This window comes from Bombina bombina, chromosome 9 (genome assembly GCF_027579735.1).
Source record: "Bombina bombina isolate aBomBom1 chromosome 9, aBomBom1.pri, whole genome shotgun sequence".
NCBI lineage: Eukaryota > Metazoa > Chordata > Amphibia > Anura > Bombinatoridae > Bombina > Bombina bombina.
Genome location: NC_069507.1, coordinates 240403295 through 240414950, shown reverse-complemented (window position 1 = coordinate 240414950; position 11656 = coordinate 240403295). Strand labels below are relative to the sequence as shown.

At 36.3% G+C, this 11656-nt stretch overlaps 1 protein-coding gene across 1 annotated transcript in view; it reads left to right on the top strand.

Moving 5' to 3' along the window:
- Positions 1-246: 246 nt before the first annotated feature.
- Positions 247-11656, top strand: part of TECTB (tectorin beta) — a 48291-nt gene continuing 36881 nt past the window's right edge. Inside the window, exons 1-5 of the mRNA XM_053691766.1 lie at positions 247-428; positions 2443-2624; positions 6147-6337; positions 9638-9780; positions 9883-9955. Of these exons, the coding sequence (XP_053547741.1) occupies positions 2549-2624; positions 6147-6337; positions 9638-9780; positions 9883-9955 (483 nt within the window). The 5' untranslated portion in view covers positions 247-428; positions 2443-2548. The remainder of the gene's footprint in view (positions 429-2442; positions 2625-6146; positions 6338-9637; positions 9781-9882; positions 9956-11656) is intronic.

Here is an 11656-nt window from a genome sequence, read left to right as displayed (position 1 = left end):
AGTTTGATCCTTTGTTTCTTCCAGACTTTGCTACAAATGGTTTATTACAACGTGTTAATAAATGTGAAAAGCTTGAAATGAATCCTATAGTGAGTGCAGTGATCATTGTGAATCAGAAGTGAAATAAGATATATAAAACAAAGGTCTGTGGGAGGAGCCTACCAAGGACAAGCTGAAAGGGCACAATGTGGGTGATATCCTCGGGCACATGCAGCGAATCTCCCTGTGTATTATATCAGTGCAAACTGCCATTCATGCTCTGGATAAGCATTGGCAACTGGTATTTGTCTAGAGAAGAACGACTCTATTTACCATGTAGAGTATAAAAGCCAAGGTGCGGAGGGACTGAAATGGTTCATTTGAGAAGAGAAGGTGAAATGACAAGAACAGCACATGCCCAACTGTACTGAGGGCTCCCAATATAACAGGTGGGGTTTTATTCTATCTAACATTACTCCAGAATAATAGAACATTGTAGTTTATTGTAACATTAATGATTCATTGCATTAGCTGTGTCTGCAGCCTAAATTCACAGCTGTTATGTGTGATATTGTATAATAAACATGTACTGATTATAATTTGCCAAATAAATAAATGTATTATTTATCTAATTAAACATTTCCTGCAACCTCCTTTAGCGATATGCTGCATCACCTCTCTGTGATTTTGTGGTCTATTCAGAAACAGCCTCTTGTTTTCAGAAGTCAGTTAAACTTGACTATTTCAAGTTGGATTAAAGACAATTTATTAAGAAATTGGAGTTGTTTAAAAATTAAACTGACTTTAAGTGACATGTAGATGAGTTTTACTGACCTCTAAACTGAACTCACTAAACTAGAATCTAATTGGCTTGATTTTAATTGACTGTTACTTATTATTATTGTTTTAAATCTGTTAAATAAAATAACTGCAGGTGAAGTGTGTTTAAAAGGTATATGTCTATTTCTTTTTAACACTAGTAAATGTATATAAATTAAATGTATGTTAAAAAAAAGGGGGAAGGTCATTTTCATCAATTGTTTTTAATATACTTTATACTTATACCTAATCAATGATTGACTACAAAACATTTTGGGCTAGATTAGAAGTGGAGCATTAAATATCACTTTCTAGAAAGTGATATTTGCGCTCCACTTTGTATTAACAGCGCATGCTAATGTGCGCTGGTATTACAGGTTTGGTGCCATGTGAACACAAGCTCGCCTTCGCTTTACACAGGAGCATTGCGCTCACAAGAGCGCTCTTCCATAGGCTCCATAGGCGCCTTGTTCTGATGCTGGCAGAGATGGCATCAGAACCTTGTGCAGCGAAAGGGTAAGTCACGCAGCGTTGGGCAGCATTTATAAATATATATGTATATGATTATATTCATATATATGTATGTGCTAATATGAGTATATACACATATTAATACATAAGTATATATATGTTTATCAGCATATACATATATATTTACTGGGAACACACAGTTCCCATAGGCTGCACTGTAAAGGCACTTTTCAGTGCCGTTTTTTTTCTAAAATCCCACTCCCACCAACTTTACCCCCAAAATACTGCCTAGTAAAAACTACAATTCCTTCTATTTTGAGGGCATTTGGGGCACTTTTAGAAAATTAACCAGAGATCGGCTCTCTGGTTGATTTTCTGAGCGCTAACAACAGGGTAGTAATAACCAGCCACTTATAATGGCTGGTTAATTATCAAGATAATTTAGTGCTTCACTTGTAATCTATCCCTTTACATTTTAGGCTTGCTATATTTAGGCTGGTGTGGGTAGCTTACCAGCTATTAGTTATGGAATCTATCACAAGCCTTTAGAAAATCTTATCAAATGATTTATCTACAAAATTCCCCATATACTTTAATAGGGATTTCCTGTATAAAGTCATTGACAGCTATATTTGTCATAGCAAGACAGCAATTTAAAAAAAAAAAAAAATTCAACCAAATTATATGCAAGTTGGTTGTAAAACCTGATTTTAAAACCCACTTGCATTTAGGGAACTTAGCCACAGTCAGTGCATACTCGCACATCTGTGAATAAACCCCTCCGTGTTACATGAACATCAATATTAAAATAAAGATGTATAGAAAAAGACAAAATCACAATAAGGGAAAATGTATTAATGTTAAATATACCCTTAGCCAAACATCCCCATATGTTTCAAACTCTTTAAAGGAATATGAAATCCAATTTTTTTTTTCTTTCATGATTCAGATAGAACATGCAGTTTTGCACAACTTTCTTATTTACTCCTATTATCAATTTTTCTTTATTCATTTGGTATCTTTATTTGAAAAGCATTGGAGCCAGCCAATTTTTGGTTCAGCACCCTGGATAGTGCTTGCTGATTGGTGGCTAATTTTACATTACCTATATAGAAGGTACATAGTCTTTATTAAAAAAAAAAGTGTTAATATATTATTATTTTGTTTTTGCAGCAATGGATATTTCAAATTTGCCAGCCCTTCCCTACTAAGATTGATGGGAATTTTCTTCTGTGCCTGGTAGACTTTCAAGTAATCTTGTCCTCATTTGATTGGAAGAATGTTGCTCCTCAGCGTTGGCTTGCTGGCTGTTCTTGCAACAATCTCTGCAGCAAAGTGTATCCCTAATAAAGCAGGTAAAATAATACAATCTCTGCTACTTAGGGGTAGATGTAACAATGGTCGATCGGACATGATTTGCTGAGGTTGGTTTAACATTTCACAATGCCACCCCCTGCTCACTGTCGGCCAATCAGCCGCTAGCAGGGGCCGTCAATCATCCTGAGAGGTAGCGGAGAAGTTCAGGAGCAGCGATCTTACGACCGCTGCTTCTTAACTTCCGTTTCAGGCGTACCTGAAACGATGGGGCTACAAAGCAGCATAAGCTGCTAAATAAATGGACCCCTATGTGTCTGGTGTGCTATTGCCTATGAAGTCTAACCATTTAGATTAAAGGGATACTAAACCCAAAATTTTTTCTTTCATGATTCAGATAGAATATGCAAATTTAAGCAAATTTCTAATTTACTCCTATCAATTTGTCTTTGTTCTCTTAGTATCTTTATTAAAATAAGCTGAAATGTAAGCTAGGAGCCGGCCCATTTTTGGTTCAGCACATGGGTAGTACTTGCTGATTGGATGGCTACATTTAGCCACAAATCAGCAAGCGCTACCTAGGTTCTGAACCAAAAAATGAGCCGGCTCCTACGCTTTACATTTTAGCTTATTTTAATAAAGATAGCAAGAGAATGAAGAAAAATTGATAGAAGGAGTAAATTAGAAAGTTGCTTAAAATTGCATTCTCTGTCTGAATCATGAAAGAAAAACATTTGGGTTTAGTTTCCTTTTAAATTATTTAGAAATGATCACTGCTGAACTATTAACACTGATAACATTAATTAGATCATTTGCTGCCCTTGTTTAGTCAGTTATAAATGTTTTACAATTTACAAGTAATGAGTACAAGTCCTCCCCCCAGTGTAATAGATCACTAATCTAAAATAATGTACAGTATCTATATAATAACCCCTTCTGCACATCTGTTACTATTAGCCCAGATTGTTTCTGTAATTTTAATACTTCAACAGCGATATGAGTTTTTACAAGTAAAAAATGTACATAATGTACAAAATTATAAATAAATGTACTCAATGTTTGTTTGTCTTTGTGTTATGAAATACTGTTTATTTCATGCATACTACATTTTATTTGCATTGTAAATAGAAAAGACAACAGTCCCTTTAATTAAAGGTAGGTTATCATGCCTCTAGCCAATGATTGGAATAAAAGGATATTACATTCAAAATCTGATTATGCATAGCAAAAAACTGAATGCACATTGTGTGAGCCACTCCATAGGTCCTGGTCAAGCAACTTAACCTTGACTCGAAAGTCAGCTACAAAATTAGCTTACTCATTATGCCTAGGCTTGAGTCACTTCCGTAGGTCCTGGTCAAAGAACTTCACCTTCTATAGAACTCAGAAAGTCAGCTACAAAATTACCTTACTCATTATGCCTAGGCTTGAGTCACTTCCATAGGTCCTGGTCAAGGAACTTCACCTTGAATTGAACTCAGAAATTCAGCGAGAAAGTTAGCTTACTCGTTATGCCTAGGCTTGAGCAACTCCATAAATCCTGGGTCTAGCAACTTCCCCTTCCATAGAACTCAGAAAGTCAGCTAGAACGTTAGCTTACTTGTTTTGCCTAGGCTTGAACAACTCCATAGGTCCTGGGTCTAGGAACTTCACCTTGCATAGAACTCCAGGCAGCTTGAGAGTACTGAGTTTCTTATTTTGACGTGCAGCATTCACTATGTGTTATATTTTTATGTATAGTATTAAACCCCTCTAATTGTCCCAGCTTATTGGGAAACCTATCAAGAATAGAGTAATTGAGTAGGGATCACCTCCCATTGATATACAGACAGCTAAAGTGCAAAGAAATCTGCTACTGATGTTTAGATATATGTTGCAATTTTTATTAGACCAGACTATGCAGCAAGCTTGTCTTTAAATTTAAATCATTGTTTTTTAATTGCTTGTGTTGCTTTTTAATGATTTATAGTAAAAGATGCATAACTTACTTTTCCCTTTGGAGTTCATCTTAATTCAGGTGACTAATACGAATTAAATGAAGTGGGGGCAGGCCAGTATTTACTCTTCTTCATTTTAAATATATATTACTATGAGTAAATGCCCCCCCGCCCCCCCCCCCCCCACACACACACACACCAGCTTACTAGGGGAATAGTGAAGGAAATGTGCAAGGAGGTGGGGTTATGTTGTAACATAGAAAGCTATACATTTATTCTTCCTTGGGAGATATTATTACCCCTTGCTTGATTTTGATTGCTTACAAGAGTTTTTTTTTTTTACTAAGTATTATTAATTTGTAGGATCTACAGAATGGAGAGATGTAAGATATTTTATGTAACAAGTAACAAGTCTATATTGTTACAGGCTGTTTATTTAAAGTTGTCTCCCTAGGTATAAATAAATATCGAAATGTAATCTCAGATCCTTAAACCTATTTTTCAGAGGGTATCAGCTATCTAAGATTGTATATTGTCAAAGTCTCAACCACACGATGGTGGTTGGGTGGCCAAGTTAGTATGTAGATGATATTTTGGCAGGGTTTGGGTGTTCTATGGCAGAATTTAGTCAGTCCCCTATTTCTATGGGCCTGATGTTCAAAAACTCGCCAACATGGATAAAAATCACACATAGGGGCATATTTATCAAGCTCCGTATGGAGCTTAATGCCCCGTGTTTTTGGCGAGCCTGCAGGCTCGCTAGAAACAGCAGTTATGAAGCAGCGGTCACAAAGACCGCTGCTCCATATCCTGTCCACCTGCTCTGAGCAGGCGGACAGACATCGACGGAAATCAACCCGATCGAGTACAATCAGGTTGATTGACACCCCCCGATTGCCTGCGAGTCAGCAGGGGGCGGCGTTGCACCAGCAGCTCTTGTGAGTTGCTGGTGCAATGCTGAATACGGCGAACGTATTGCTCGCCGTATTCAGCGAGGTCTAGCGGGCCTGATCCGCACTGTCGGATCAGGTCCATCAGACTTTCATAACTAGGGGCCAAAGTCTTTGTTTTTATTAAGCATTATATTGTAATGTAAATATCTATCCTTCGCAACCAGAACCCAGCACAGCAAGATAAATAGCTGTCAAGCTAAAATTTTCATTTCTAAAATTTTTTGAGGGACCTTTTTGTTTCTACACAACCTTTTTATTTCTAAAATGCTTTGAGGGTCCTTGCAAATACTGACAAACCATCTTAGACAATCTCTCCAGAGTGATGAGCTTTTCATCAGTGTAAGAGAAACAAGTACAGAGATGTTGAGTAGAGGAAGCAGGGACTGAAGGAACAGAGCTCCCTACGTGACAAAATATTACAAATTTTGGAATCACTGCGAGCTCTGGAATAGGCAGCCAATGAACAAAAGGTCCAATGAACAAAAGGTGACTAACAGGATCTTCTATCTCTGACCTGGCTTTAATCATGATAGACTCTTACTTGCACTTTGTTTTATCTCCGGGAAATATGTATCAATAAATGACAATAATAATGTATATGAAGTAAAAGAAGAAATATGCCATCTATAGTGTTATTTGTCTTATGTGCTCATGTTTATCTGTTTCTCCTTAGATGTTGTTATTGTTCATTGTTTTCCCAAATCTATTGTTGCTAAAATCCCTGAATGTCCTTATGGATGGGAAATAAGCCAGCTGGCACTGGGAGGAGTGTGTTACAATGGAATCATAGAGTCTGGGTATTACCAGTTCACTATTCCTGACTTGAATCCAAGGAACAAATCCTACTGTGGCACCCAATCAGATGTGAGTATGGGAATTACACAAATAACAACATAAAATATTTTGATTGTACTATACAAATGTTTAATGGTGCACAGCCAACAACTCTTTGCAATATTCTTTCCTTATTTATTTTGATTGATTTTGTGGGAAAATTGTATATTTCTCACACTCCCTAGAGCAGTGCTTTCCAAACTGTGTGTCGGGACACACTAGTGTGTCGGCAGCAGTGTGTAGGTGTGTCCCTGCTTCAGCACAATTTTTTTTACATTTTTTTTTTTTTCGTTTCTGACTTTCCGCCTGCCTGCTATGCATATCACATGGTTGACACGTGATTGATACCTAGGGGGACACAGATCATCTTAACCTACTAGAGCAGCACAGCGGGAACTGAAACTATTCCCATTGGTGGCACATTGGCCCCTGACTGCACGTGTAGTCTCCTCAATCGGCTTGTGACTACATGTGTAGTCAGTGAGTGGGACAGCAGTGTGTTTGTAGTCAGTCGGACTCACAGAGCTCTGAGGGCGGTAGCTTAAATGCTGAGCTGAAGTCAGAAGTCAAAGTGTTGTTTTTTTGCAGCTAGCTCCCAGTAGTGCATTGCTGCTCCTGCTCTTGATATATGGATAGGAAGTGGAAGCTTAAGAAATGCTTGATGATGAAATGCGCGTGTCTTTATCTAATATTCCACCAAATATTCAGAAACTGTGTTCATCCCATCAACCTCATACATCCCATTAACCTCATACATCCCATTAACCTCATACATCCCATTAACCTCATACATCCCATTAAAATAGTAAGTAGCTATTGGTGTTATTAAACTTTTTTTAATTCTTGCACATACATACTGTTACATGTAAATACATTTCATTATTATATGATTCATGTATGTGTCTGTATCTCTTAAAACAAGTTAGTTTAACCTCCTTTTTGCTAGTACAACTGAATTACTGTGTCGCGAAATGATGTAGGTCTAAAAAGTCTGTCACCAACATAAAAAGTTTGGAAAGCTCTGCCCTAGAGAGACGGAAAAGCAAATGATTTAAAATAGGTTTCCATCAAAATGCTGCAAATTTCCTGAAACAACTACACACTAGACAGTGATTGCATGGAGCAGCTCTAATTAGTCACAATCAAAGGAACATAAACCCAAATTTTCATGATTCAGATAAAGCCTATAATTAAAAAATACTTCTATTATCAAGTTTGCTTGAGTCACTTGGTATCCTTTGTTGAAGGAGCATTAATGCACTACTGGGAGCTAGCTGAACACATTTGTGAGCCAATGACAAGAGGCATATAATATGTGCATTTACCAATCAATAGGTAGCTCCCAGTAGTGCACTGCTGCTTCTGACATTGGGGCCGATTTACTATGCCCCTTCAGGCTCGCGGGAAACAGGAGTTAAGAAGCAGCAGTCTTAAGACCGCTGCTCCTTAACTGGATCCGCTGCCTCTGAGCGGCATACAGCAATCAAACTGATCGAATACAATCGGGTTGATTGACACCCCCTGCTAGCGGCCAATTGGCCACGAATTTGCAGGGGGTGGTATTGCAGCTGTTCGCATTCAGTGATGTCTGGCGGACATGATAGGCTCCAGTGTATCATGTCCACCAGACTTTGATAATTTGGCCCCCATACCTAGGTATGCTTTTCAACAAAGCATGCAAAGAGAATGAAGCAAATTAGATAATAGAAGTAACTTGGAAAGTAGTTTAAAATTACCAGCTCTATTCAAATCGTATCCCTTTAAGAAAGATAAAAATAAAAATAAAAACATATATCACCAGAGTTTTAGAGATAATAAAATGATAGGTGTAAATGATTCTAACAATATTTTATATGTAGGTCTTTTTCATCTATGCACTTCTCATTTGCTGATATCAACTATGGATTTATTAACATCACCAAGCAATGAGGATCCTTGTTTTTAAATGTTATATAAGTAGCAGGTCATTTTGTACCTTGCCTGTCCAGAAAATGGTTAACAGAAGGGTTTGCACCATACCCAGGGCTGGATTTGCATCCCCAGGTCCCAGAGGCACAGGTTATATAGATAGACCAAGGATGACAAATGGTTTTTTAAATAATATTTATTGATAATTCAGTATCTCAAGTTTTAAAGGGATAGAGAATAATCAAAAAGTTAGAAATCAGAAATAAAATAGATCTTGAATTTGTAAATATCTAAATGAGTAACTCCTTTCCTTTTTTATCCATCTCAAAGGACATGCAGTACTGACAGCCTGCAAACACACACACACACAGTACACACACACACACACAGTACACACACACACACATACACAGTACACACACACAGTACACACACACACATATATACACACACATACACACATATATACACATACACACACACACAGTACACACACACACACATACACAGTACACACACACAGTACACACACACACACACACACACATACACAGTACACACACAGTACACACACACACATACACACATATATACACATACACACACACAGTACACACACACACACACATACACAGTACACACACACAGTACACACACACACAGTACACACACACAGTACACACACACACAGTACACACACACACACAGTACACACACACAGTACACACACACACACACAGTACACACACACACACAGTACACACACACATACACAGTATACACACACAGTACACACACACACACACATATACACATACACACACATACACACACACATATATATATATATATATATATATATATATATATATATATATATATATATATATATATATACTGTATATACCTAGGACATTGCCTTTTGCTGTCTGTAATTAGTTGTAATGGGAATACCTAAATACAGAAGTCAAAACTGCACAGAACATTCCATATATTCCTTTGTTTTATAACCTGACTCTTCTGTGAAAGGAAAACCATGCACTTAGGCAGTTTCCTACTTTGCATAATAATTAATCCAACCAATTGCACAAGAGTAGTGTTTGTCAGTCATCCCGGACGAATAAGTCAACAAACTCTGAGGCTGTAGACAGGATACAAAGCTGCTATGGCTTCTAAACGTTTAGTAACAGCCCAGAAGCTGCATACACCTGGTGTACAATGGGTTAAGAAATTATTGTTTTAACAACTCTTTTACTGTCCAACCTCAGGATCAGACACATGAAGTATGGATCTGATATTAGATTTACAATACAAAACATTAGAAATAAATAGACATTTTTTTTTATTAAGAATCTTTTTACACTTAAGCTGTGCTACTTATATGACTATAACACAGGTGTCTTACTGTTTTTTCTTTTCCAGTTTAAAAACCCAATCTATCATTTCTACAACTCAATAGTTTCAAACGACAGCACTTTGATAGTCAAGAATCAACCAGTAAACTATTCTTTCACTTGCACCTACCAGTCCAACTACCTTGTTACCCATGCAGCTTTTGACCAAAGGTAAGTGCGCTTATTAGCTCTCCTTTATAGCCTGTTGTAAATCCCCCAGACGGGTTTCACTCATGTATGTTTTAGTCTTACATATTATTTTCCTTCTTCTAGAGTAGCCACAGTTCATGTCAAGAATGGAAGTTCGGGATCTTTTGAAAGTCAACTGTCCCTCAATTTCTACTCTGTGAGTCCTATGTGTATACTTCCATGTTGACTAACCAAATAAAGAATGATTCAAACAATAAATAAGATTAAAAAAAACAGCTACAACACAACTATTGAGCTCCAAGTGTGGAATCAGCTGACTCTAGATTGGCGATAAAGCCAAAGTAGTCTAGAAACCTGACCATGAAATATTTTAGTACTGACCTTATTATAATTTTATATTTCTTATAATTCAAGTTAACATAATAACATTTTTAGCTTAGAACTACTAACAAACCACAGCGTTTTATATTAACTCCATAATCCTAATATTTGTACAATTTCTTACAAACTATTAATGTTCTATTTTCTTTTACCAGGTTTCTAATAAATCCAGGTATTATCAGAAGTGAGAATTATTAGAATTTCTTATATATAGAATCAGAATGATCTAGTGTGTTTCTTCTTTTAATTAAAAAGGAGGGTTCACTTTCGGCATTGTCTGTGTGGAGTATTTGCAATTATTGCAACCATATACATTCCAATACAGTGAATTTCATTAAGAATTTTGTAGTTATTGCTACAGTGTGGCGAATATTTATTATCATAAATATCACTCAACTGGCTCTTCTGGCTAAGGAAGAATTCAGTAATTAATCCTAACTATTATCTTAATTATTGTTCACATTAAAAAAAACAATATAAACATGATTATCTTTAATAAATACATCTTTGCAACTTTCTTAGTAACATTTATTAATATTTATAGAGTGCAGTAATAATATACTGAGTTTACATTCAGTGGAGAGTTGTTAATAGAGTTGACACCAAAAACGATAGGGAGGTAAAAAGTGAGATAAACTTACCAAGCTAACATCTGACCTCCTCCCTCTATCCCTTAAAGTGATATTAAACACTTTGATATGGTAATGTTAAATGATAAATTGTATATATATATATAAAAAAAACTTTGTTATATACTTTCATTATTTATTTTGTCCCCTTTTCCTGTAATTCCATTCTCCCATTGTGAAGTTTTCAGTTCCTGTTAGAAATGGAAGTGCAGAACACTGTTATATTACACACAGCCATTGGCTGCACACTCTAGTGACCTATTTATAACTGTCCCTAATTGGCCACAGCTGAGTACATAACCTAAGTTACAACAGCTACAATTATACTTATTTTTTCAATATTTAAACAGCTAATGAAACTTTAAAAATACATCTACATGTTATTCTCCAATTAATCTTTTCTTTGAATGCATTATTCTTTCTAGCATTTATTTAGTGTTTAATGTCCCTTTAAGAAACATCATTCATCCCAGCAAGACTGATAAAAACAAGAGATTCTACTAAAAGAAATGTGATTTTCTGGACATTGCATCCTACTAAATTGAGGCACTCAGTATATTTTGGATCCTTTTGAAACAAGTAAATGTTAACTTCAGTTTTTATATTGTGGTTCATCTCTGATTTCTAATGGTGTGTATGTAGTATGTTTTACCGTTGTTTCCAGTCCGTCTTGTTACCTTCAGAGGGAGAAATAGGTCACTCTTTGTAAGTCATGTCAACTCTTTTTTGGGGACTATTCACAAAGGCCTGACTTAAATTTGGTCATATATCACACTTTGAGAGATGTCAGTCATTCACTAAAATTATCTATTAAATCTCACTCATAACGCCCAAGTTAATTCAAGAATGTTTTGCGTGAAAAACAGCTACCTTGCAAGTACAAGCAG